Genomic DNA, 25,681 nt, shown 5'->3' on the forward strand with positions numbered 1-25,681 from the left:
GTCAGGGGTACATACGTCACTCAAAATCACCAGCCGCCTCAAGCTTCTTCTTTGTGGCCAAGAAGGACGGAGGGCTGCGTCCATGCATCGACTACAGGGTCCTAAATAACGGTACAGTAAAATACCGATATCCCCTTCCTCTGGTACCAGCCGCTTTGGAACAGCTCCGAGAAGCTAAAGTCTTCACTAAATTGGACCTCCGCAGCGCGTATAATCTGATAAGAATACGTGAGGGGGACCAATGGAAGACAGCATTCGTGACCCCTACTGGCCACTATGAATATGAGGTCATGCCTTACGGTCTGGTCAACGCCCCCTCCGTATTCCAAAACTTCATTCATGAAGTCCTCCGGGAGTTTCTTCACCACTGTGTAATAGTGTACATAGATGACATCCTCATTTACTCCCGGAGTGAGGCCGAACATCGCCAACACGTTGCGGAGGTCCTACACACATTGAGAGAACATCACCTCTACCTCAAAGCGGAGAAATGCTCATTCCACCAGAAGTCGATTCATTTCTTGGGATACATCATTGACCAAACCGGTATACGTATGGATGGGAAGAAAATTGAGGCTGTTCTATCCTGGTCAGAACCCACTTCCATTAAGGAGCTCCAGAGGTTTCTTGGGTTTGCTAACTTTTATAGACGGTTTATCAAGGACTACAGCAGGATTACATCACCTCTCACTAATCTCCTCAAGGGTAAACCCAAAGGACTGGAGTGGACCAAAGAAGCAGCCGCAGCCTTCCGCCTTCTTAAGAAGGAGTTCACAAGGGCCCCACTCCTGACTCATCCTGACCCAAATCTTCCTTTCGTGGTGGAAGTGGACGCATCCACCACCGGCGTCGGGGCAGTATTATCTCAACATCATGATACACCGCCCCGACTGCATCCCTGTGCCTATTTCTCTCGGAAGTTGAGCCCGGCGGAGCAGAATTACAGCATAGGAGACAGGGAGCTTCTAGCAATCAAGCTAGCCTTGGAGGAGTGGCGTCACTGGTTGGAGGGAGCCAAACATCCGTTCCAGGTGATCACAGATCACAAAAACCTCCAATACATCAAAGAGGCCAAGAGACTATGTCCACGTCAAGCCAGATGGTCACTTTTCTTCTCACGTTTTGATTTCTCCATTTCCTATCGTCCAGGACCCAAGAATCTAAGAGCAGACGCTCTCTCTCGTTTACACGAGCATCACGATCATGAAGAACTCCCAACGAAGATTCTTCCCGAACACATCTCCATTTGTCCGATCACCTGGAACGCTCCTCCAGTCGTTGCCACTCCGGAAGCCCCTGCTCCGCCGGGATGCCCTCCTCATCGGCAGTTCATACCACCTGAACACCGGGTAGATCTGATCCACTCCTTACATACCTCGCTAGGCACTGGACATCCAGGGATCAACAATACTCTCTCGCTAGTATCCCAACGATTCTGGTGGCCAAACATGGCAAGGGATGTGAGGCAATATGTTCAGGGCTGTAAGGACTGTGCCCAATCCAAGAGCCCACGTCCTCTACCCGCTGGAAAGCTCCATCCCTTGCCGATTCCGAACCGTCCCTGGTCACACCTAGGAGTGGACTTTATCACTGACCTCCCTTCGTCAGAAGGTAATACCTGTATTCTAGTCATAGTAGATAGATTCTCAAAGTTTGTCAAACTAATCCCTCTGAAAGGTCTTCCCACAGCCTTTGAAACTGCCGACAATATCTTTAATCAAGTCTTCAGGTCATTTGGTATTCCAGAAGATATTGTGTCGGACAGAGGTCCACAGTTCATCTCACGTCTATGGAAAGCCTTCTTCAAGCTCCTAGGTGTGGCCGTCAGCCTCTCTTCTGGATATCATCCCCAAACCAACGGGCAGACAGAGAGGAAGATTCAGGAGGTGGGACGGTTCCTGAGGACCTTCTGCAGTGGTCACCAGAACTCCTGGAGCCAGTATTTGGGCTGGGCAGAATATGCCCAAAATTCACTGCGGCAACCCTCCACCGGACTCACGCCATTCCAGTGCGTCCTGGGCTTCCAACCACCGCTCTTTCCCTGGGATGGCGAACCATCTGATGTCCCCGCAGTGGATCACTGGTTCCGGGAGAGCGAGAGAGTCTGGGACGAGGCTCATCAACATCTGCAGAGGGCAGTCCGTCGAAGCAAGGTAACCGCCGATAGGAGAAGGTCTGAAGAACCCAGATACACACCCGGACAAAAGGTGTGGCTATCCACCCGGGACATACGCATGCGACTGCCCTCTCGCAAGTTAAGTCCCCGATTTGTTGGTCCCTTCACCATCGTGGAACAGGTTAACCCCGTCACCTACAAACTACAATTACCCTCTCACTACCGTATTCACCCTACATTCCACGTATCACTCCTGAAACCCTATCACGATCCTGTTCTTCCCTCCACAGAGCCTGACCACGAAGAGGAACCCCCTCCTCCACTGCTCCTAGAAGAAGGAGCCGTCTACGCAGTGAAGGAGATCTTGCGTTCCCGACGTCGTGGTGGCCAGTTGGAGTACCTGGTGGACTGGGAAGGGTACGGCCCCGAAGAAAGGACATGGGTTCCCAGAGCTGATATTCTCGATCCTAGTCTCATGGTGGAGTTTCATGAGAGCCACCCTGAGTTCCCAGCGCCTAGAGGCAGAGGGAGACCACCACGGCGTCGGAGGTGTCGGCCCTCAGGAGCGGGCCCTGGGGAGGGGGGTACTGTCATGGATTGGTCAGGCTCTCACGACCCCCACTCACGAAGATCACCATCACCTGACTTCTAATGAGCACACAGCTGCATCACATTCACGAGCACCAGATAAAAGCACAGCACTCCAGTCGCTCATTGTCCGGGCTCGTCTCGACGAAAGCGGACAACTGAGCGACCACTCAGCGTAGTCATCCTCAGCTAAAACAAACGATTTACTTACCTGTTCTCTTTGTATTCCTCCTAGTCTTCCTGGTCCTCCCGAATCGTCCTGTCTTCCAGTCCTTCCAAGTCTGTGTCATCCTCTGTCAGCTGTATCTGGTGTGTGCTGTCCATCCTCGTGTATTCCTGTTACCCAGCCACGGAGGAAAAGACCCCAACATCATTCCTGATCCTCCTGGCTATCCTTCATGTGCTCCTTGTTGTCATTTAATAAACACCCTAACGTTTCCTTACCTCTGTCTCCTGTCCGCTTCATAACATTAATGTGCTGCAATTTAAGAAAAAAAAACAGCAAATTGAGAAAAGATCTCCATCCGTTTGACAGCACACATGCTGCAAATCCTCACAATGTAAACACTTATAAAAGTGTGCTGCATTTTCTCACAACACAAAAAGAACAGAACACAATGGAAATGTTTCAATGGGACCCAAAACGTGACGGACGCCACTGTGCAGTGAATTGCTGAACATTGCTGATTACATCCTGATTCCCTTGTCTTTAGTATTTATTACCATAATGTTACAATGGTGACGCTGACAAGGGGGTGCGGATCCAAATGCAGGTTTATTAGAGAGGTCAGGTAAGCAATGGTTAACATAGGGGCAAACAGATGTACACAGGCAATCCAGAGTCGTTGTCAAATACACAGGCAGATGGTCAGAAGGCAGGCAGCAGACAGGGACAAACAGATAAACAAAGGCGAAGATCAAAACATGGCAAAGCAAGACAAAGGAAACGCGTTGTAATGTCACTAAACAGTAAACAAGACTCAGCAACTTGTGCGAGAAAAAGGGGTTTAAATTGTAGTATCAGCTGTGTGTGTGTGTGTGTCCAAATGACTGTCAGCTGTGGCAGGAGTTATTGGGGCAAAGACTTCTGGGATATGTAGTTCAGTAGGAAGTGATTTCCAATGGAGAAAACACTGCTGATGATTACAACAAACTACAGGAAGTAATCTCCAGCAGAGAACACACTGCTGGAGCTCACAACAGAGTACCCCCCCTCCCTCAAAGAGCAGCTTCCAGATGCTCTTAATACACTACAGGAGGGAGGTGGAGTGGAGGGGGAACAGGGGGAGGGACGGAGGTGGAGGGCCAGGCCCAAGCAGCAGAGGTGTATCTGGAGCATGGAGCTGAGGAGGGCTTGGAGCGTGGAGCTGAAGTAGATCTGGGAGTTCGGATTAAGCAGGCAAAGGTGGGTTACACCCACAGTGGGTCATGAGGCTCTGGTTCAGAAAGCACTGGTAGTTTATTTAACCCCACTGGGTCAGGAGGCTTAGGTTCAGGAGACACTGGCAGTTCATTCAACCCCAGTGTGTCTGGAGGCTTAGGTTCAGGAGGCACTGGCAGTTCATTCAACCCCAGTGGGTCAGGAGGCTTTGGTTCAGGAGACACTGGCAGTTCATATAACCCCAGTGGGTCAGAAGGCCTTGGTTCAGGAAGCACTAAAGGGTCATGCAGCTCTGGCAGCTCTGTGAAGTCACATGGCTCTGGCAAGTCACATGGCTCTGGCAGCCATTTGTGGAACTCAGGTGGTGGCTCTGGCCTTACATGGAACTCAGGTGGTGGCTGTGGCCTTTCGTGGAATTCAGGGAGATCTGCACCCCTGACCATTCGGGAGGATCTGGCGCCCTCTCCAGGGACTCACTAAAGGGATCTGGCAACTCTGGAGAATCTGGCAGTGATGGAGGATCTGGCAACTGTAGCAGTGACATGGAATCTGGCAGTTCTGGAGGTGGCAGCTGTTATGGTGGAAGCAGCTCTGGCAACTCAGGTGGTGGAGGCCATTCTGGTGGCTCAGGTGATAGCATTTCAGGAAAACGGATTTGGACTGGAACTATGATAGGAACTGACTTGGAACATGAAGCCATCTTGAGAGCTGGTGGCAGATTGCCAGTAACCCTCGTGTGAGCTGTAGGGCTGATGGCAGCCATCTTGTGAGCTGGAGCACTGGAGGCAGCCATTTTGTAAGCTGGTGGACTGAAGGTGGCCATCTTCTTACTGGGTTGACCAGCAAGCCCCGGCGTCAGCAGGTCTTGCAGTCTATTGCCCCCCCATCATGAGGCATAACTCACTCATTGTTGTTAGATGTGCCAGTTGTATAAAGTCCTCCACATATTCCTCAACAGACCAGTCTTCCTGACGGAGATGCGTAATTAGAGTCTTCAGTAACTAGATATGATGCTGACAACAGGGAGTGGGGATCCAAACGCAGGGTTTATTAAATGGAATGGTCGGGCAAGCAACTGTCAACAGAGGAGCAAACGGATGTATATAGGCAATCCAGAGTGGTGGTCAGTAAACAGGCAGATGGTCAAAAGGCAGGTAGCATACAGGAATAAACAAACAAAACAAACTGCACATGCTGGATTGCTGGTGATTGTGACACCTAAATAACCATAACCTAAATAACTGGTCCATCACATTTTAGGGTCTCCTTGAAATCGTTTGCATTGTGAGAAAATGCAGCATGTTTCATTAATTTGTTTGCATTGTGTGAAAATGTAGTGCATTTTTTAAAAATGTGTATGCGTTGTGAGGATTTGCAGCATGTGTCCTGTCAAACTGATAAAGATCTTTCCTCAATGTGCTGGCGTTTTTTTGTAATTGCATGTGTTTTCTTAAATTGCAGCACGTTAAGCACTCTCAGCCACTATATTTTTACAATTTTAAGTTGATTGAACATAAAACATAAATTGTGCCTAAATAAACTCAAGAACTGTGTTGTTTTAGCTAATTTGAAATAAGTAGTTTTAACAAGCAGCAAGAAAAAAAAAACGTTTTGAGTGGACACCCATTGGGCTGCAAGAGTTTGCGCATCAGTAAGATGTTGGCCGCTTAGTGCTGACACTGACACCCTGAAAGGGACTACAAAATATCTAATCAAACATAATTAACATACATACTAACATCAAAACTAAAAAGTACCAAACATTTAAAACCTCTTTAACCTCTGTGGAGATTTTGGAGTACTAAAGTATTCTTTGGCATAAGGCTGGGCGATAAAATCAGCATCAATATTTGACCAAACACTACTGTCAATATCAATTTAAAAAAAATAAATTAAGTTTGAAGTCGATATGAAGTTTCGGTATAAAGCTCTATAGTTTTATTGAAATGTGGCTGCTGAGCGCACACCTTAGAAGGAATGCCAATACGCTTAGGATGTAAGTTTGTGATTTCCAATGGAAATGCACTACTTGCACGACGTGCACATTGGAGCGACATCCACGTTGTTGTCACACTGGTAGACAAGGATGGTTATCTTTTTATGGGTTTTATTCAAAACAAGTCACTGAATCAAAGTGAGGAAGCAGGAGAGTGGTTGTTACGACGGTTAGCCGATCTTCATCAACAGCTCATAAGGTAAGCATCTGATATTAGTGATCTCACACACAGTTCATTCTTGGGAACATCAGAAGGTGAATATACAGGCACACGGTTCATCAGGTAAATGGTAAATCTTCAAGTAAACACCATATGAGAATAATCACTTCCCTTGATCAGTAGATTAAGGATTCGAAGGCACATAAGGAACATCCATGGAAGAAGAGGAGAAGACGAAGGTGAGGACTACCATCCGACTTCGATACCGGCCGATGAGTGGAAGAATGAGGTAGGTATTACTAGTGTCCTTTGATGCATGGGAACAGGTGCAGGTGATTAGAAGGCTGGTGATGGTTCGCGGGATTGGAAAGAGGTGGTTTGTGAGGGAGAGTGGTGATTGGTAGAGCAGGAACGAGACAAGAGTGTGACAGTTGTGGTTGTGCAAACGGTGCACATGTGACGTGTGTGTATCTTCCAGGCCCACCTAGTTAAAAACATCTGAACTTTTCTGAACGCTGTGAGTGCACTGTGATTCATGTTAGTAGAAATAATCAATCTGCATCACATTATGTATAGAATATACACATTTCAGTAATAACGGTAGACCAATTACCCCAGACAAACACAGCACCCAAACACTGCAGCACTTTTTACTTTTCTCTATAAACTTGGATAAGAGATGCAGCAATGGTTTGTTCATTTGTCATCCTCTGAGAAAAAGCCACTAGCTCCCCATTTGAAAGAGTTTTCAGCATCAACTTCACAATTTTTAATGTTGCAATATGTATTTGTATAATGATGGTTAGTTCCTTTACTTGAAAGCTCAGATTTGATTATCATAATTTGTTTTGTTTACTGCATCATTATTATTGACACCTTACAAATGTTTAAGTTTAAGAGTCTCTTTAACACTTATGTTTATTTTATTTTAAAGAGATAAGATATTTTCTTAAAATATTTTCGTTTTTGATATATGAAAACAATTTGCCTTAGTAATGTTGGTAAATTAAAATAAAGTGTTTAAATAAAATTTAAATTTAAATCCTAAAACTCCTAAATGTATTGTTAAAAAATATTTAATAATTATCAAAATATAGAATAATATGAAACATGAAATTGTAATATTTTTTTTGCAATATCGCCCAGCCCTACTTTGGCAAAGCTCATTCTTGCCTTGAGGTCTCTCAACAAGTTGGCAGATGGTGGTAGCTCTTTTTATCAAATGGGAAACAGAGCATAGGAAACAAATGGAGGGTTGACTACACAAAACCTGCATGGGCCCAGAAAACAAAAGAAAACAAAACAAAAAAAAGCGAAAGGGCTGACCCACAACAAGCCATAATTGGATTAACCCTCCTGTCGTGTTCACATCCTGCCCCTTACTTTAGTTTTCCCGGTCAAAACTGACCGGTCTGTTTTAACAGCTCTTATATTAGCACAAAAATAATTTTTCTTCACCAAATTTTTATTCAACTTTCTTTAGCTGTGAACAATGTCTCAAAGTAGTGTTTAACATGAATTTTCAGAATTAAACGTAAAATAACTGCAATGAAAATAAAAATAGGCACTGAAAATATATTACAAAATGAACAATAGATGACAGAAATCAAAATACTTTGTTTCATTACTAATAGAGAACTCGCTAAAATAACTATCACAGGGTCTGACCAAAGAAATTGACATTTTAATCCATCTGAATGATTTATCAACCAGCAAAGCACAAACAAAATATCCTTTCCTGTGTTCTGAGTGATCGAATTTTCAGTCCTTCAAGTCATAGTGACTGAGGGTATTTACGGTGAGCATGGACACAGAACTAGCACTAGTTATACTTTGGTTATTTTTTTATCAAGATAATAAGGGTCTAATATAATAAAATAATTGTTGCTAAGCTATGCTAAAAGGGCTCCTGCTAGACTCAGAGATTGGCTGAACGGAGATTGGCAGAAAGAAAGAAAGAGAACAAGATTCTTTCTCTGTGCTTCTTTACAGAGAGAGAGAAATAAATAAACAAAAAAAGAAAGACACACAGATGGATTCAAATAACAGACACCTAGTCTGTGTGAAGTTATGATACACTGTTTTATCAGGAAGTTGATTCACTTTGGAGGATCCAACACTTTCATGGCAATTCATTACTTATTGGTTTAGTAGCTAATCTATATGACTTTGTACGATCTCACTCATACAGTTTTGTACAATTTGCTTATCCCAATGACGATTGGGTTTAGGGGTGGGGTTGGGTACGACGCCTCCTTTTAAAAATCGCACAATTTTGTACGACTGAACTCATATGAATTAGCCACTCAGCTGACAAAATGTAAAATAGTTATGTTTCCTTGTGAGATCAGGCTGGAGGATCACACATAAGCGCGTAAAAGAGATGTCTACCGGCAAAAGACATTGTTCAGTCTGAAATGAGTGAGTGAGTGAGTGAGTGAGTGAGTGAGTTGAAATGGTGTGAGTGGAGATGTTTTCTGTCTGATGAATGAATAGCCTGGATACCCATTCATTTCCTATGGCGGTCACTATTGACCGGGAACACCACAGGTGTAACAAGGTTGATTAAAACACTCAAAATTCAATGAAAGAGATGATAATCACCTTTATATGTTCAAATGCATAGTGTGGAGGATATCATAAGGCCTTGAGGCAATCAGATGTAAAACACAATATTTATGAGTGATTTAAGTTGTACATCGGTCAGATTTGACCCGAACACGACAGGAAGGTTAATGTAGGCAGCAAGCCCGCACTGGGCCTGATTGGATTTTGTGTGGTTTTTGTGTTCATCGAAAGAAATACATACAGGTGCAGAACATGTAAAGGGTGAGTAAATATCTCTAAAATTATCTCAAATATCCTTTAAAGATTGAGAGGTAAATAGTATTGTACATCTAAAAGTTGATGTGGCCCCATTAACAGTCAAAAGTAAGTAGTTCCACCTGTGTTGATGACTTTTTGGATGGCCTTGGCCACTTGTCCCTGAAGGAGGGAGTTGAGGAGCTTAACCAGCAGCAGGAGGCAGGTGCACAGGACCAGCAGCGAGCAAACCAGCAGAATCAACCCCACAGCCAGATCAGACAATCTTGTCTCCACAAATAGATGAGTGCCTGCTCCAAATCACACACACACACACACACACACACGCATGCATTTACATTTCCAGTCTCCTGTGGAAATGTGCCCGTCAGTCAAGCGTTGACAGGCATGTGTTCATTATTAACAGTGATAAGCCCATCAGGTGATGATTATGGGATGTGTTTGTAGGGGTTTAACCAATATTTATGCATCCTAAAAAGAAATGAGGTTATAATTGGGGCTTTAGCAACAGACTGTCCCTTGATAAATGGACGTGTATTACCTTTTTTTCTCTCAACATGATGGCTCTTGGGCTCAAAGGATAATAAAAATATGCCTCATAGTCATTATATGAGGCAGGATGACTCAAAAGCTTATTGAAAGTTAAAAACATCTAGCTTCTTAATGCAGCCTGTTTGTTACTGTGTAGTTAGACTTATAAGCAAGCATATGACTCAGTGGCCGTCTCTATCACAGGATGTTCTAATACAGAATAAATGACAGTTATTAGCCTTAGACGGAGCTTCAAGTAAATGAAGAACCAAACTGTCGGCACTGAGGGACTGAAAAATGAGAGTTTCTTCACAGCAAAAAGGGTGCATTGTTTGAATATGGCTTTTCTTGGTTTTTAAGTATCTTGCCATTCAAAGGCATGATAGAATAGTTAACAATACAGTGTTATTCAAAAGCGCATGCATGGAATAACTAAACGACGATCAATCAAAGGAAGGCTCTTTGCCGTGACTGTCCGTTTCGTTGTGTTTTGCTTTGAAATATGATTAGAGTTTCGACTCACATTTTTCAGCATTCATGTGGAGGGATGTGGTTAGCACTGTTGAGTTTTCTGAAGGCGCAAAAGAAGCATTCTCTTGGATCTGTTGATAATAAATTTAGATAGCGTCACGCACTGCAAGAGCACATCAAAGATCTTCATCTGTAGGCAAACAGAGACGTTGCTCACCGCGATCCGTGTCTGGCACCAAACTTTTATCAGGCTCTTATTGCGCAGCACCTCTTGCCCTGTTGCTATGCCTACTATTACAGTCTTATCCAGCTGAAAGGGAATACATAACATTCATTGTCTTTTAACTCTAAACTCGGATTAATGAGAGACAGGAGAGTGCTGAAGGGCAAACAGTGTGATATTTAATTAGGCTACATGACTTTTAACAAGCTCCAAAGCATTTAACAAGAAAACTAATGGCTGGTTTTCATTTATTTATAACGACACTCAAATGGCTTCATGCTTTAAGAGATAAATCATCCTCAATATATTCTTACTTATGTAATTTCATTTTTTTTTTTTTTGAAAACGTTCGTAATGCTTGGTTCTTTTGGTTCAAGATTACAAATGATTAAAAAGCACATACAAAGGTATTGCATAGGACTTGTATGTTACATTTCTAAAGGTGCTGTCACTCCAATAGTATCTGACTGCAGACTTGCAAGATATGCAGGCTGAGGAATGCTGTCTCAGACATGCAATATCAAACACAATGCACTCAATAGCAGCGTTTCCACTATCGCGCCTAAAGCGAGCGAGCCAGGGCGAGCCAAGGCCAGTCGCGTTTCCACTATCACTTCCGGAGCGTAATCAGGCCAAAGTGGGGCTTCCTTGGGGCCAGCGTCCGGCCTTTTTCGGCCCGCCGAATACCTTGGGCCAAGGAGGGCCAACTGGGGCTTTGGGGCGGGGTTACGTACAAAGGCGGAGTTTTCCTGTCAGGTAAAGAGGAGACAAGATGCTTTCTTCCCTTACATTTGTTTTGCTATCGCGCTTGATCAACTCACTCGCCTTGCAGCCAAAATCTGTGTTCGAAGTAAATGCCGCCGAACTCGAATGTCCTTATCCAGGGATCGCTGTCTGGCCTTACACCAACAGACCACAAACAGTAAAAAAGCAATCGCTTCGGTGTTCTCCATCTTCCAGCTCTCGTAGTGATGCCAGGTTGTGTTTGTGGTTGTAATTTGAGTTTTTTGTTCCCGCTGAAGTGGGCGGGTTGTGTGACAGGTTGTGTGACGTTTGATTCGGGGGACGTTCTGGGGGTGGTGTTTGCGTGACGGGCTGCAAGCAACTAGCCCGACAGTGGAAACGCGACATGATTTTGGCCTCATTTCTCAACCTCCCGGGCTATTGGCCCGGCCTGGCCCGATTAAAGCCCTGGCTCGCACTGGCCCGATAGTGGAAATGCGGCTAATGGAGCTAGTGACGTCACTTTGTGGGGTAGGGTTGGGGTAGTGCATTAAAAGCATTGCATACACCTCAGCTTGCATCTACACCCTTCCTTCTCATCACTATAGCAATTTCCTGTACAAATCTGGACTGTATATGCAAAATGGATGAATCAATGAGATTAACCAAAAAAATTATGGGCACAAACTCTCAAAGACCCTGAAACCAGAACATTATCAACAAGTGTACTAGCAGAGTTGCGGAAAAATGGATTGAGCTTGTTGGTCCAGCACACCCCACTGATGCACAATGTTTAGTTTTGAATGTGTCAAATTTATGTCCATGCTGAAAAAATAACTACTCATGAAAGTAGTCAGACTGCTGTCTTTCATTTAAAGTACATTTTTGTATTGGGTTAAGTGGAAAATTATGCTTTCTGATTATAACATTTTTAATTAAATTTGAATTTTATCAAATTTGATAGAAAAAAACAAGACCCCTATTCATTCATTCATTCATTTATTCTTCCATTCATTTATTCTTTCATTCATTTTCTTTTAGGCTTAGTCCCTTTATTAATCGGTGGTCACCACAGCGGAATGAACTGCCAATTTGTCTAGCATATGTTTTACACACCGAATGCCTTTTCAGCCACAAACAAACACTGGGAAACAACCATACACTTTTGCGTTCACACACATACTCTACGGTTAATTTAGCTTATCCAATTCACCTATATTGCATGTCATTGGACTGTGGGGGAAACCGGAGCACCACGAGGAAACCCGCGCGAACACAGGGAGAACATGCAAACTCCACACAGAAATGCCAATTGACCCAGCCAGGGATTGAATCAGCAACCTTCTTGCTTGACGTAGGAGTGCGGTCCCCCCGCCCACCGAATTGATTGACAGGCACGCATTACCATATAATCAGTTTGTTGATTCACGTCCACCATTTTCAGCGTGAGTCAAAGCAATATCACTAAAGGAACACCCTTGCTCTATTTTAGATGCAAGGCTCATTGGGCTCAACACAAGATCAATATTCTCCACATTATCGCTCTAATCGGAATTATTGGTTGTATCTTTAGGTAGGTTTGCAAACATGTGTACTTTTCATTGCGTCTACCTTATACTTCAGCCGTTTGCATTTCTCGCAATCACAGAAGCTCCCTGTGATCTTAACTAGGTGCAGCTGGAAAAGTGCAAGCGCATTGCCTCATGTGCGCATCTCTCCATTGGAAATAAAATAACAAACTTGCCTGCAGGTCACACACCAGAAGCGCCACTCTGCGTGGCGCGACGCTGATGCAGCGCCATGCATTTAAGGATTCTAAACATAGGTTTCTATCAGGGTACACACAACGGTGCTTCCGCGGCGCCCAGCCACCGACTAGAAGCACTGTTGTGTGTACCCTGATAGAAACCAATCTTTAGAATTCTAAAATGCGTGGCGCGATGATTCGGGACACTTTCTGCCGCACCACAGGGAGTGTCTGGTGTGCCGTGTCACGGCTTCGAGTGGCGCATCCGGTGCCTCAGTCAAAGTTAATTCAGTGTGCGTGGTTATTAGTCTCGGTGTACTAGCTCGGCACTTGAAACTAGCACACAGTTGGCTGTAAAAATATACAAAGACACAAATGATTTACTCTCTGCTTTGTCTGTGTCCGAGTCGTACATGTATGGCTGAATGCTGATCCTCTCACTCCTGCTCCTTCTCTCAGTCTGCCTGTCTGACAAACACTGAGAGGGTGAGCTCTTGGCTCCGCCCCCTTCTTACGTCGGGCGGGAAGCCGAAACTAATTTTCATGTCAAGCAATACACACCTAAAACGGCGAGCTGTGTACACGCCCCCAAAATAACACTTTTAACATATTATAATAAAACAATCTGAACTGAACCATAATATTAATATTAAATCATAAAAAGGGGTAAACTATGTGCCCTTTAAACTTAAAAGCATAAGTTTTCTCAAAGTAGTATTTTTACATTAAAGGGCACCTATTTTACCCCTTTTTCATGATTTAACAAACATCTTTTGTGTCTCCAGAACGTGTATGTAAAGTTTTAGCTCAAAACATCCATCAGATGTTTCCCAGTGAAGGGTTGCAGCTGGAAAGGCATCCGCTGCGTAGAACATGTGCTGGATAAGTTGGCGGTTCATTCCGCTGTGGCAACCCCAGATTAATAAAGGGACTGAGCTGAAAAGAAAGAAACATCCATCAGATTATTTATTATACCTTTTTAAATCTGGGAAATTTGAGCTGTTAAGACATTGTAGGTGTTTTTGTTGCCTGTGCCTTTAATGCAAATGAGCTGGTTCTTCCTGCACATGTGCGTGTCAGAGCTGTAGCTTTCACGTAGATAAACAGCTCAGTGACAGACAAGAATGAAGCAGGTCTCCCTTACTACAGTAAGAACTTTATCAACAGTTATTTGATATGTTTGTTTGTTGAGTTGTTCAAGCCTTTCTGCAATGATGAGGTCGTTATAAACCAGGATTGAAGCATCTTCTTTCAGAATTCTACTGGCACTGCGGCTGTGGTGTTAAATAACATAGCAAGTTTACTGTTTTTAATACATACATGCACCGTTTTAAAATGGTTTTAAACTTGTTAAACTCATTCTTAATCACGTTTGATGATAAATGATGATCACAACTAGCTGAACAGATCTTTTAATCCCAGTTGCTTTGATCACGTCCTGTCTTGTGTATATGACAACCCAGACTCATTTGGAAAATGTACAGCTATATACATTTCTGGAGAGCACCAAATATTTTCCAGGAGCTACATTTTTTTGTAGTTTTTGTTTTTTCGTGAGTCAACTAGAGGCCGCTGTGTATGCTTTTTGGTATGTCAAATTTATCTCGCGAGTGCCATCCACGCCGCACCTGCGCTTCTTGCGTAAATGTGTATTTTTTTAATGTATATATAGCGCATTTATCATGTATGGCCATACACCCAAAGCGCTTTACAATCATGAGGGGGGGGGTCTCTCCACATCCCTACCAGTGTGCAGCATCCACTTAGATGATGCGACGGCTGCCACAGGACAACGGCGCCAGTGCGCTCACTACACACCAGCTATTGGTGGAGTAGAGAGACAGTGCCAATTCGGTGGACGGGGATGATTGAGAGGCCGAGATAGTAAGGGCCGATAGAGGGACATTGGCCAGGAGAAGTGCCATGGGATTTTTAGTGACCACAGAGAGTCAGGACCTTTAACGTCTCATCCGAAAGATAGCGCCCACTGACAGTATAGTGTCCCCTTAACTTTTACTGGGCATTAGGACTCACACAGACCACAGGTTGAGCGCCCCCCTACTGGCCTCACTAACACCACTTCCAACAGCAACCTAGTTTTTTCCAAGTGGTCTCCCATCCAGATATTGACCAGGCTCAGCCCTGCTCAGCTTCAGTGAGTAACTGGTCTTGGGCTGCAGGGTGACATGGCTATGGCATGACTGATAAATGACTGACTGACTGACCGATTGACTGACCCACCCTCCTCCTTTCCTACACCAAACCAACAGTGTTTTCAAAAGCACCAATTGACCAGCACCCATCCACTTCCCTAAACCCAACAAACAATTTTAAAAAGCAATCTAGAAAAAAGCCCTTGCCTGATTTTTACCACGTTCTCAGATTTTACCATATTCTCACCCTGTTATTTACTTGTTTATTTAATTTTTTGGCTTCTGTTTTTGTCTTACTTTCTGGAACTGTTCTGTGCTAGGATCAACTTCTCTTTGCATCTTAAGTCTGCCAACGTACATGGCGAGCTACTGGACAAACTGGTAACAGTGGAAAAGTTATCCACATGCAGGTAAGCTGTCAGCTGGTAAGTGTGAAAAGGAATAGCATCATACCGTGGCGTAGCTTTTGTTTTAAAGATGAAATGCAGCCATATGTACCTCTAGCTACATAATTCACAATCTCCAAAAATGTATCTAGAGCTATGTTTTCAGAATGAGCCTATGTTGGGATATGATTATATGTATTACTATTGAGACATGTTAATATGTGTCTGTCAATCAATTCGGTGGGCAGGGAAACCGCACACCTACTTCACATTGTGATGAACCTCAAAATGAGAGGGATTTGAATCCTATTTTAACATCAGGACATTTAAAAAAAATTGTCTTATTGTCTTTATATCACTCCAATATGACCGTGGACCAACTATACTGTACCTACACACAGTTCTGTCCAAACAGCTAACAAAAGTTGATTTTCAACATAGGTGCCCTTTAAACCAACAGTTTTCGTGTCATGTGACCACATACACTGAACCAAATAAAAATAACTATAGGATAGCCTAACATTATTTGTATTTATTATAGTTTAGTCCAAAGTACAACTTTACTTGGATTTTGATTTTGAGCCAAAAGTAATTTAATTAATTAATTAATTATAGTCTACAAAAAATGACATTTTACTTTTGAGCCACTGTTTTTTTTCCCTTGATCAGAATAAACATTTTTGATTTAGACTGAATTACATTTTATTGGTTTAAAGTGAGTGTCATGGTGGTGCAGTGAGCAGCATGATCGTCTCACAGCTAGAAGGTCGCTGGTTCGAGCCTCGGCTGGGTACGTTGGCATTTCTGTGTGGAGTTTCAATGTTAGCCTGACAGGTCATCTGACAGGTCCATTTGCGATAGTTTTTCAGAAGAACATTGCCTCCTATTTTTTAAATATTGATAACTATGTAAAAGACTAATTTAATTTTCTCACACAAGAATAATAACATTTTACCTGTATTATACGTTTGGTGAGAGGTTCTGTGATGACTTTCAGCAGCTCTGGACCCTCCTCTCCAGTCACGATGTTGAAACTTTCAACAATTGCCTCCGACATTAACCTCATCATGCCAGTGATGGCTTCCAGCGGCAGCAGCACCAGCACTGACAGCCAGTTAAAGCAGTCGTGCACTGTGGCACCAGCAAAAGCTCTGAAAAGACCCACACAGTAAGTATCATTAAAAAGCTCCAAACTTTTTTATTGATGGTTGAATGCTGACAGCGTGAGGTACAGTGTGCTCTCTGTACCGTTTGAACTCCTCTCTCTCCCCTGCCTGCATCAGAGCCACGATGGTGTTGGTGACAGATGTGCCAATGTTTGAGCCCATGATGATGGGGATGGCGGATCCCACATCCAGCACTGCATGAAAGAAACACAGAAGCCCGATCGATAGATGTGAGTCATGCTTCATTTGGGCAGTTATGAAAAGCCCTGGGGGGCATCTTAAAGAGAAAAATAGTCACTGCAATATATAAAACAAACAGCATAGCAACGAGACCGTGTTATTAAAACTTGTAATGTCAGTGTTACTGCAATCGATAACTGGAATTAGATGACGCCACATGTGTTTACATGCACCATAAATGTTATGACATCATTTTTTTTAAAAGAACTTTAGCATTAATGGTAAGCAACAATGTTTGTTATTCTGAGAGATTTTTTCTAGAGGATCGGAGAATGTTCCTTTTTAGCTGGATGTTAAGTACTCCAAATTCTTTGTGTCTGCTGTTTTATATTTGTTTTTATACAACAGTTCTGTCTGGTCCTTGAATCAGAATGGCTGATAGCTGTGCAATATTCTGCAAATAACAGCACTCGTCCAGTCTCTAAACCCTTCATCCTTGTGTATTACTGCACCCACATACTGTGACAAGCAGAGGACATTCTGGAGTTTGACAAATATTGCTGCTGTTGGAAAACATAATGTACTTTTGAGGCTATGCCATTTATTTATAAGGATAGTGCCTATTTAAAAAATATTTATAAGTTCGGAGCATCAGATTCAGTGCATCTGATAAGACCAAAGAAAGTGACGGTTGACGTTCCGCCACAAGATAGTGACAGAGGCCGAAGTCTACAGCTGAACAAATCATTATGAATCAGGTAAGTGACATTCTAAGTCGATATTTCTCCAATGTATTTTGTATTGTTGTATTTATACCACAGAAACTGGTAGTGTTTGCTTTGCTCTGGGGTTAATTTGCTTTGCTTTTTTTGGGTTAATTGTTGTGAAATGCCGATTGCAACAGAGAAATACTTCGAAATCTCTGGAGATTGATGGCATTTCATGCCGGTCAGCCTTATAATCTTAAAATGTTATCAAAAATCACCTGTTTTGTCATCACTTTAGACATTACGCTAGAGAATCAAATATATGCTAGCTCTAAAGTGATGTTGGTGAAGTAGCAACGGTTTCTGCTCTTCTGACCATCAACTGCAGACGTGAATGAATGGCAGAAGAACGTAGTTCCTTGTACAAAAGGGTTTTTGAGACTCTCCCTGTTTGACTTTCTTTTTTATACCCAGGATTATGCCGTCAAACTGTTGTATAAAGGCAATATAACACTCGTAGCATTGCGATGTGGCTGTATATTGTCACTGGTGGGGGCACTAAGGCCTGCAGCCTTTGGCCAACGCATGCCTCCCACCAGTGACGATATACAGCAGTTAAACAATTTCTAAAATGATCAGTGCAGTTGTCTTGTAACAAAACAAAGACACAGAATGTATTTTTTCCACTAGAGGGTGCATATTTACAACAAACAAAGTATGATGCAGTGACTGTGAGTTTAGAGTCGTGGGAGTTGTGGTCTTCAGTACACCCTGAGTGCCTTCTGCAGAAATTATATTCATGGATGAAGTATTCAAAACTTATTATCAGAGTAGTAATAGTAGTAGTATTATGCAGAGTAAAGCTGAAAGTCAAAGTAAAACAAGAGCACTGAAGCTATTGCTGATGAGAGATGAATGTTATTTTTGTTTCCCTGTTTTCTATAAAAACCAAACTGGAAATCGAGGGTGTGACATCCTTGGCATGTGTGTCATCAGTGTCACTATTTAAAATTGCGGTAACACTTTACAATAATAGTACATGAATAATTATATATTAATATGTTAACTAAACATTACTTTATTATGAATTAAGGATGAGTTAATGCATGTGCTAATCATGAACTAACTTTAACTACAACATGAGTCACATGAGTTCATGAGTAAATAATGGATACCTTAATTACTTGTTAGAACATGTTGTTAATTAATGTATTAATACACATTTAAGCTAAATGTGACCAACACCAACTCATGAGCTATTAATTTATAATTATGTTATGACTTTACTTTGGAGGGGCACGTCATCATCAACTCATCCTTAACTACTCATGACCTCCTGTGTTTAAACAGATTGTTCACTTTTCTGTTGTTATTCAGTGTAAACGCACTAGAGAAACGTGCATAAGGAGTTCATAAGTAGTTAAGAATAGGTTAATGATGATGTGCCCCTCCAAGTAAAGTCATGATATAACAACACAATCTCACGGCAATTCGTAACATTTTGATTCAGTGGCTAATTCATATGAATTCGTATGATCTAATTCGTACAAATTTGTACGATTTGCTCATCACCCAATACTGGTTGGGTTTAGGGACGGGGCTGGGTGCCATGCCTACTTTTTAAAAGCTAGTCGAAAAATTTGTCGAAAACGTACGAATTAGCTACTAAACTGACAAAACGTAAAATACGTTTTCTCATGGGATCAGGCTGGATATAATTATACATTAACATCATGAGTTCATGATGGTTAAAAGAACCATAAACTAATGTGGCAATTAATTTATTCATTAACAAACAATTATGTACTAACAAGCAACTAAGGGAGTCATTATTCACACATGAACTGATGTGACACGTTGTAGTTAAAGTTAGTTTGTGATTATTGCATGCATTAACTCATCGTTAGTTCATATTAAAGTTAGGTTTAGTTTACATATTATTATTACTATTATTATTCTTATGTAATTACATATTATTTACATCATTATTCATGTACTGTTATTGTAAAGTCTTACCAAAATTGCTAATTTCTCTATATTTTAACAATCTTCGAAACATTTGGGATGATGGACGTACTCAAGTCAGCAAATATAAAACACTATTCTAGTAGTTTTGGGATATTTTAATGACAGAAATTTGACATATTGTGACTTTAAATTATCTTTCTTCCACAATATTCTGCTTGGTTTAACCTCACACTGAATTGCTATCATGTCATTGGCTGATTATATATTAGTGTTGAACAGAAATACTAGATAAAAGTGACTAGTAAATGTACAGTATTCTGCAGTGGTCTAACAGAGTAATGCTGTGTTTGTAAAAATCTGACTTACATCCAGAGGAAACCAGACTGACAACAATGGAGGTGGAAGTGCTGGAACTTTGCACGAGGACAGTAACCAGTATTCCCACCACCAGTCCCGCCACAGGGTTAGAAAGAACCGCATTATCCTTGAAAATATCCCCAGCGACCTTACCTGTCCAAAGACAAAACATCTGAAGTTTTATTTCCACTCTGAGGATATGATGTTACAATGTAACCATGTTTTCACGATGGCCTTGGAAACAGATATTTTAAAAAGTTACTGTATCAATGAACATTGGAAACAGGGACAAAAAAGGGGTGTTAAAGTTTACCTCCAGCTAACTGAAAGGCTGAGCTCAGGATATCCAGAGAACAGATGAACATGTACAGAAAGAGAACAAGAAGAGGTATCTTGCAAATATTGATGAATATATGTTTTCCCATAGCCTCCATCATATGCTTCTGAATAAAAAGTATTTTTAGATCATTTGGATACGAATTATATTAAATAAAACATTTTTATTAGAATTACTGATTTAAGTTTTTGTGTATTTACAATGTATAGTTTTTTGTTTGAGAAAACCCTTTTGCTTTATTCATTATACAATAGATTTCTTTCCTATTTGAAATAAAAAGGTTGTTTTTTTATTTGTTTTCAGGCATAAATTTATATTGATTTTAAGACAACACAACACAGTATCAGCATTTTCAATTTAAAGCACATAAGGAAACGATAATTGCTGGAATAACCCTGAAGAGAAGAAAAGGAAGAGACCATTTAAAAAAAATATCATTAACTGGATTGAGAAATGCTCTGAATGACAATATTTTGTATATGAAATTTAAAAGAAATGTTATAAAGCATTAATTCACTGTTAACAATACACTGTATTTAATTGTAATATGGACAGTATTTTACTGTAGGACAGTTATGCAGTATGTTACTGTATTTTAACGTTGCATTGTGAAAATTACTGTATATTTTACAGTAAAGATATAGAATACTGTAAACACATATACAGTAAGATAAATGGCTCTGTAAATGTATATAAATACATTATTTAAACTGTGATTAATGAGTTACAGTAAGTTACTGGTGAACTGCTGCAAGTTATTGTAGATTCTAAGGGAATCGTTAACAGTGTTGAATTAAACATTTTTTACTCAAATCCATACCTAATAAATCCACAAACTGAACTTTTTAAAATGGTCTCTTCATTTTTTCCCATACCTCTATACAGCCGTTGTCTGTAAACTTTATATATTTCCCAAAAATCATTTCTTTTTGAATTAACAAAATTTATTAAGAGTCATCATAATTTGACTTCAGTATTAACAATGTATTTTAAGTTTAATTTCTCCCTTCTCTGCAAGATCCACTTATCCAGGACTTGAAAAGACAGAAACACATTTGATTCAATTCTCATAATTAATACAGCCACTGATACTTACTGCAGTTTAACTTCATTGCAAAGAAATGAGTTTTCAATGTCTCATTTATTAAATGTTTATTACAGTTCTAAAGAATTGTATCACTATTGAATATGCTGTTATTTATGTATTTAAATATAGATTTATTCACTCGACAATATGACTTCTTAAAAACTAAGTTATACAGTTACAAATTAAACTCCTGTCATCATTTATTCACCGTCCACTTGTTGAAAAAAAAAACTCTGAGATTCTTTCACAAAAGAAGATATTTTGAAGAATGCAGAATAAACAAAATCATAAAGGTCTGCAGTCATTTGAGGGTGAATAAAGAGTAAGAATTTTTTATTTTTTGGGGTGGATTATTTCTTTACTACCTATAAAGCTCTTGCCAGTAAGTCATATAATGATTCATGGTTTTGTGTGTGTGTGTATTGTTTTAAATGTTAATAACAGCTTTAATAGTTTCATATTTTTTGGCAACTGTAAATTGTGCAATACATTGTAATTCAATTTTATGACTTTCAAAAGGTGTTGAAAAAGTCTAGAAATTAAATATTTTATTCAGGATACATTTCATTCATCAAAGTGACATTTACTGTACACTTTTACCAGAGAATTCTGTTACAGATTAATCTGCACATTGTACTTTATAGTTCATTTATTTGTTTTCCTTCAGCTTAGTCTCTATTTCAGAGTTCGCCACAGCGGAATGAACTGCCAACTACTGCCCCTTCCGGCAGCAACCCAGTATTAGAAAACAGTTATTTGATGTTTATAATAAAACTTTTATTGATAATTGAGTACCAGTGCAATTCGAACCTATTTGTTTTGAAAGAAAGTACCAAAAATGTATTAGATGAAAGGAGAATGTAAAAATAATACACATTTTTACATATAATTTTAAATTATATTATGTTTTATACATATTATTTTATATAGAAATCCAACATGTCATTTACATGGGAAAAGTTATTATAAAAGGCTAAGACATGCATTTATTTTATTATTATTTTACTATTATTCACTTTTTTTGATTCTGTGATTTAATCCAAATGTAATCCAAACTGAATAACAAATCTAGAAATGTTCCTTGGCAACTGCCTTCAATTTAAACATTTAAATAACTCATTCTGCTCTGAAATGCTATTCTCTCTCTCTCTTTTAGGCTTTTTGTTATTAATGATTATATTGACAATCACAGTCTTGATTATGAAGCTATTAAACAAAACACAAGTTTCCAAGACAGCAGCATGATCAATACATACCTCCTCGCTCCTGATATAATGATGCACAGTTTGTGTTTGCATCTATCAGCCGTCGTTATCCCTGCCGTCTCAGTAAGGGACAAAGTCGCTCATTATACAATGCCTAGTTATAATGTAAATACAAAAGCATCTGGAAATAAAGGTCATTTATTTACTAAAATCTTCAAATGATATCATTCCGACTGTTTAACATGTGACAGCATGCACTGTGATCCTACAAGGTAATGCATTCATTCATTTTCCTTTAGTTCCTTCATTTATTAGGGGTCGCCACAGCAGAATGAACCGCCAACTTTTCCAGCATATGTTTTACACAGCGGATGCCTTTATAGCTGCAACCCAGTACTGGGAAACATCTATACATGCTCGCATTCACTCACATACACTTCGGGCAATTTAGTTTATTCAATTCACTTATACTGCATATCTTTGGACTGTAGGGGAAACCGAAGCACAGGGAGAACAAACTCACTCTGAAATGCCAACTCATGCAGCAGGGCTTGAATCAGTGACCATCTTGCTGTGCTAATCACTGAGCCATCGTGCAGCCCACAAGATATATATATATATATATATATATATATATATATATATATATATATATATATATATATATAAAAGGGGGGCTATATATACACTAGCAGTCAAAAGTTTGGGGTCAATTTTTATTATTTATTTTATTTAATAATTTTGATACAATTATTTTTTTTATCAAGGCGGCATTAAATGTAAAAAAAAAAAAAGTTAAATTGTTATATTTCTTTATTAAATATTTATTTATTACATGTTGTATGTAGTTTCAAATGAAATGATTACTCCAGTTATTATTGCTTTTATTACTATTACTATCAATAATAATAATAACAATAATAATTAATATTAGAGTGATTTCTGAAGGGTCGTGTGACTCTGTGACATTACGGACATTACATTACTGAAGTAATGAAGCTTAAAATTCACTATTAAAATGACTGGAATAAATTATTAAATTAAATTATAAACTACTTTTGAACAGTTACAGTATTTTATAGTGCAATAACGTTTCAGTTTTACAATTTGTACTGTATTTTTGATCAAATAAATGCAGCCTTGGTGGGCAGGAGAAGCTTATTTTAAAACATTTAAAAATCCTACTGACTCCAAACTTTTGACCAGTAGTGTATATATGCATCTTGAAATACCAAATATATTATATATATATAGTTAAATGTATTTCAAAATGTATTTCAGAAAGTGGACAGACATCCAAGTATCAAAGTTATTTCTTTTGAAGAAACTATGAACTAATATAGCTGACATTGTTGTTTGCTATGATGGCAGTGAAGGAGAATTTTCTTATTTTTTAAATATTATTGTTAGTTTGTCATTCAAAGTGTGTTCTTTGCTTAAGATGGTTTATAGACATAAAGATTTTCTTCAAATCTTACTTTTTTGCACAGTTCAGGAGTGAAATAACTGGAACGATGACCCAATCACAAGACCAAAAGTGTTTTATTTCTAAAAAAAAAAAAAAAAAAAAAAGAACAATAAAAACAATACATTACTGTATAAAAATATTTTGTACATGTAAATGCAAATACATATTTAAAAAAAAATATTTTAACAAATATACACTACCGGTCAAAATTTTGGGGTCAGTTTTTTATTATTATTATTATTATTATTCATTTTATTTAATAGTTTAAATAAAATTATAAGTGGCATTTATTAAATGTAAAAAAATAATTATTAAATTATAAATAAAATATTTATTTATTACTTATTGTATGTAGTTTCAAATGAAATTATTACTCCATTCATTATTGCTTTTATTATTATCTCTAATAATAATAATAATAATTACTATTAGAGTGATTTCTGAAGGATTGTGTGACTGAAGACTAGAATAATGAAGCTGAAAATTCATCTTTAAAATCACTGGAATTGATGAATTTAAACTAAATTATAAGCTACTTTTGTACAGTCATTTTATTGTGCAATAACATTTCAGTTGCATTTTTGATTAAATAAATGCAGCTTTGGTGAGCAGGAGAAGCTTATTTTAAAACATTTTAAAATCCTGCTGACCCCAAACTTTTGACCGGTAGTGTATATATTTTGTAACATTTTGCATGTTTGTATATTGAAATCCTGTACATTTAAAGTGTTATAGGCTCAGTGCTGAAACATATTTCAAATATTATCTCAACATTGTCTCTTAATGTCCAGAGAGTGGACAGTGGGACACCAGGTGGTGAGATTTCTTCAAAACATTGAAGAATGGTTTGTAAACAGATCTGCTTAGCCTTTCAGTCATATTGTTCACAGAATGTGCATAATGAGAGATATTATTGCTATTTAGATTTATAGAAGGAGGCGTGCAGAGTTATGAGTTAATTCACTGCGTACTGTAAGATGCGTGAATGAACAACATGCTTTCACCTTCTCCTGAACTGGTGATAAATTCTTTTCTGTATTCTGTGAGTATTCAGGAATGAGAGACTCCTGCGGTTAAATGATCTCAGAAGAGCTCTATTATTCCAAACCAGTCGTCATTGCGAAGGGTTTATATAAATTATACATTAGGGGTCAAAGTTTTTTCATTTAAATTATTAATTATTTAGTTTTTTTAAGAGGGTTAGCCAAGTCAAAGTGTGTGACCACAAAATACAGGAAAAGGGAATACTTAAAACTTTCTTTGGTAACACTTTATAATATCTACACACTGTGAATCATTTATTAAGCATTAGCAAATAGTTAATTCATTATTTGTTAAGCATTTACTCCACATTAATAGACGTTAGTAAGCAGTTTATACTAACTCATGTCTAAATTAAGCATTGCATTATTTACAAACCATTTGTATTTAAGAGTATTTGGAAGTTTTTCAGATTATTCAGAATGAGTTAGTATTATTCTATTCAGTAGTACTATTCAAATCAACATTTTGTCACCTTAGAATCATAAGGTTCTCTCTGAAATTTTTGTAAAAATTTAGTTATTTACATATTCTTATTAAATGACAACTTATTAACATTATGGGATGTTTTTTTTTAGAAGTTGTTTATATTTTAAGACTTTTTATTAAAAAAATAAATAAATAATGTTACACATACTGTTTGCTATGGAATGCAAAAACTTTGAAGCTCAATATCTCAAAATCATTCAGAACGCAGATAGAACCTTATAATTCCTAGGTGACGATTTACAAATCTTATTATTCAGGCATATACTAATAGTTAATTTGCATGTTATTAAATGCTTTATTAACTCAACTTCATCCAGTTTTGTGGCCTAATCTAAAGTGAGGACTTTATGCTTTATAAATCCCTAATAAATGACAATT

At 39.2% G+C, this 25,681-nt stretch overlaps 1 protein-coding gene across 1 annotated transcript in view; it reads right to left on the reverse strand.

Annotated features, from left to right (window-relative positions):
* The window catches only part of slc34a1b (solute carrier family 34 member 1b), a 36,073-nt gene extending 15,963 nt beyond the window's left edge, over window positions 1–20,110 (reverse strand). The window contains exons 1-7 of the mRNA XM_056447051.1: window positions 19,990–20,110; window positions 19,686–19,829; window positions 16,547–16,658; window positions 16,254–16,449; window positions 10,284–10,376; window positions 10,119–10,197; window positions 9,187–9,354 (exon numbers count right to left, since the gene is read on the reverse strand). Of these exons, the coding sequence (XP_056303026.1) occupies window positions 9,187–9,354; window positions 10,119–10,197; window positions 10,284–10,376; window positions 16,254–16,449; window positions 16,547–16,658; window positions 19,686–19,829; window positions 19,990–20,110 (913 nt within the window). The remainder of the gene's footprint in view (window positions 1–9,186; window positions 9,355–10,118; window positions 10,198–10,283; window positions 10,377–16,253; window positions 16,450–16,546; window positions 16,659–19,685; window positions 19,830–19,989) is intronic.
* Window positions 20,111–25,681: the final 5,571 nt, after the last annotated feature.

Source organism: Danio aesculapii, chromosome 21, assembly GCF_903798145.1.
Source record: "Danio aesculapii chromosome 21, fDanAes4.1, whole genome shotgun sequence".
NCBI classification, from domain to species: domain Eukaryota; kingdom Metazoa; phylum Chordata; class Actinopteri; order Cypriniformes; family Danionidae; genus Danio; species Danio aesculapii.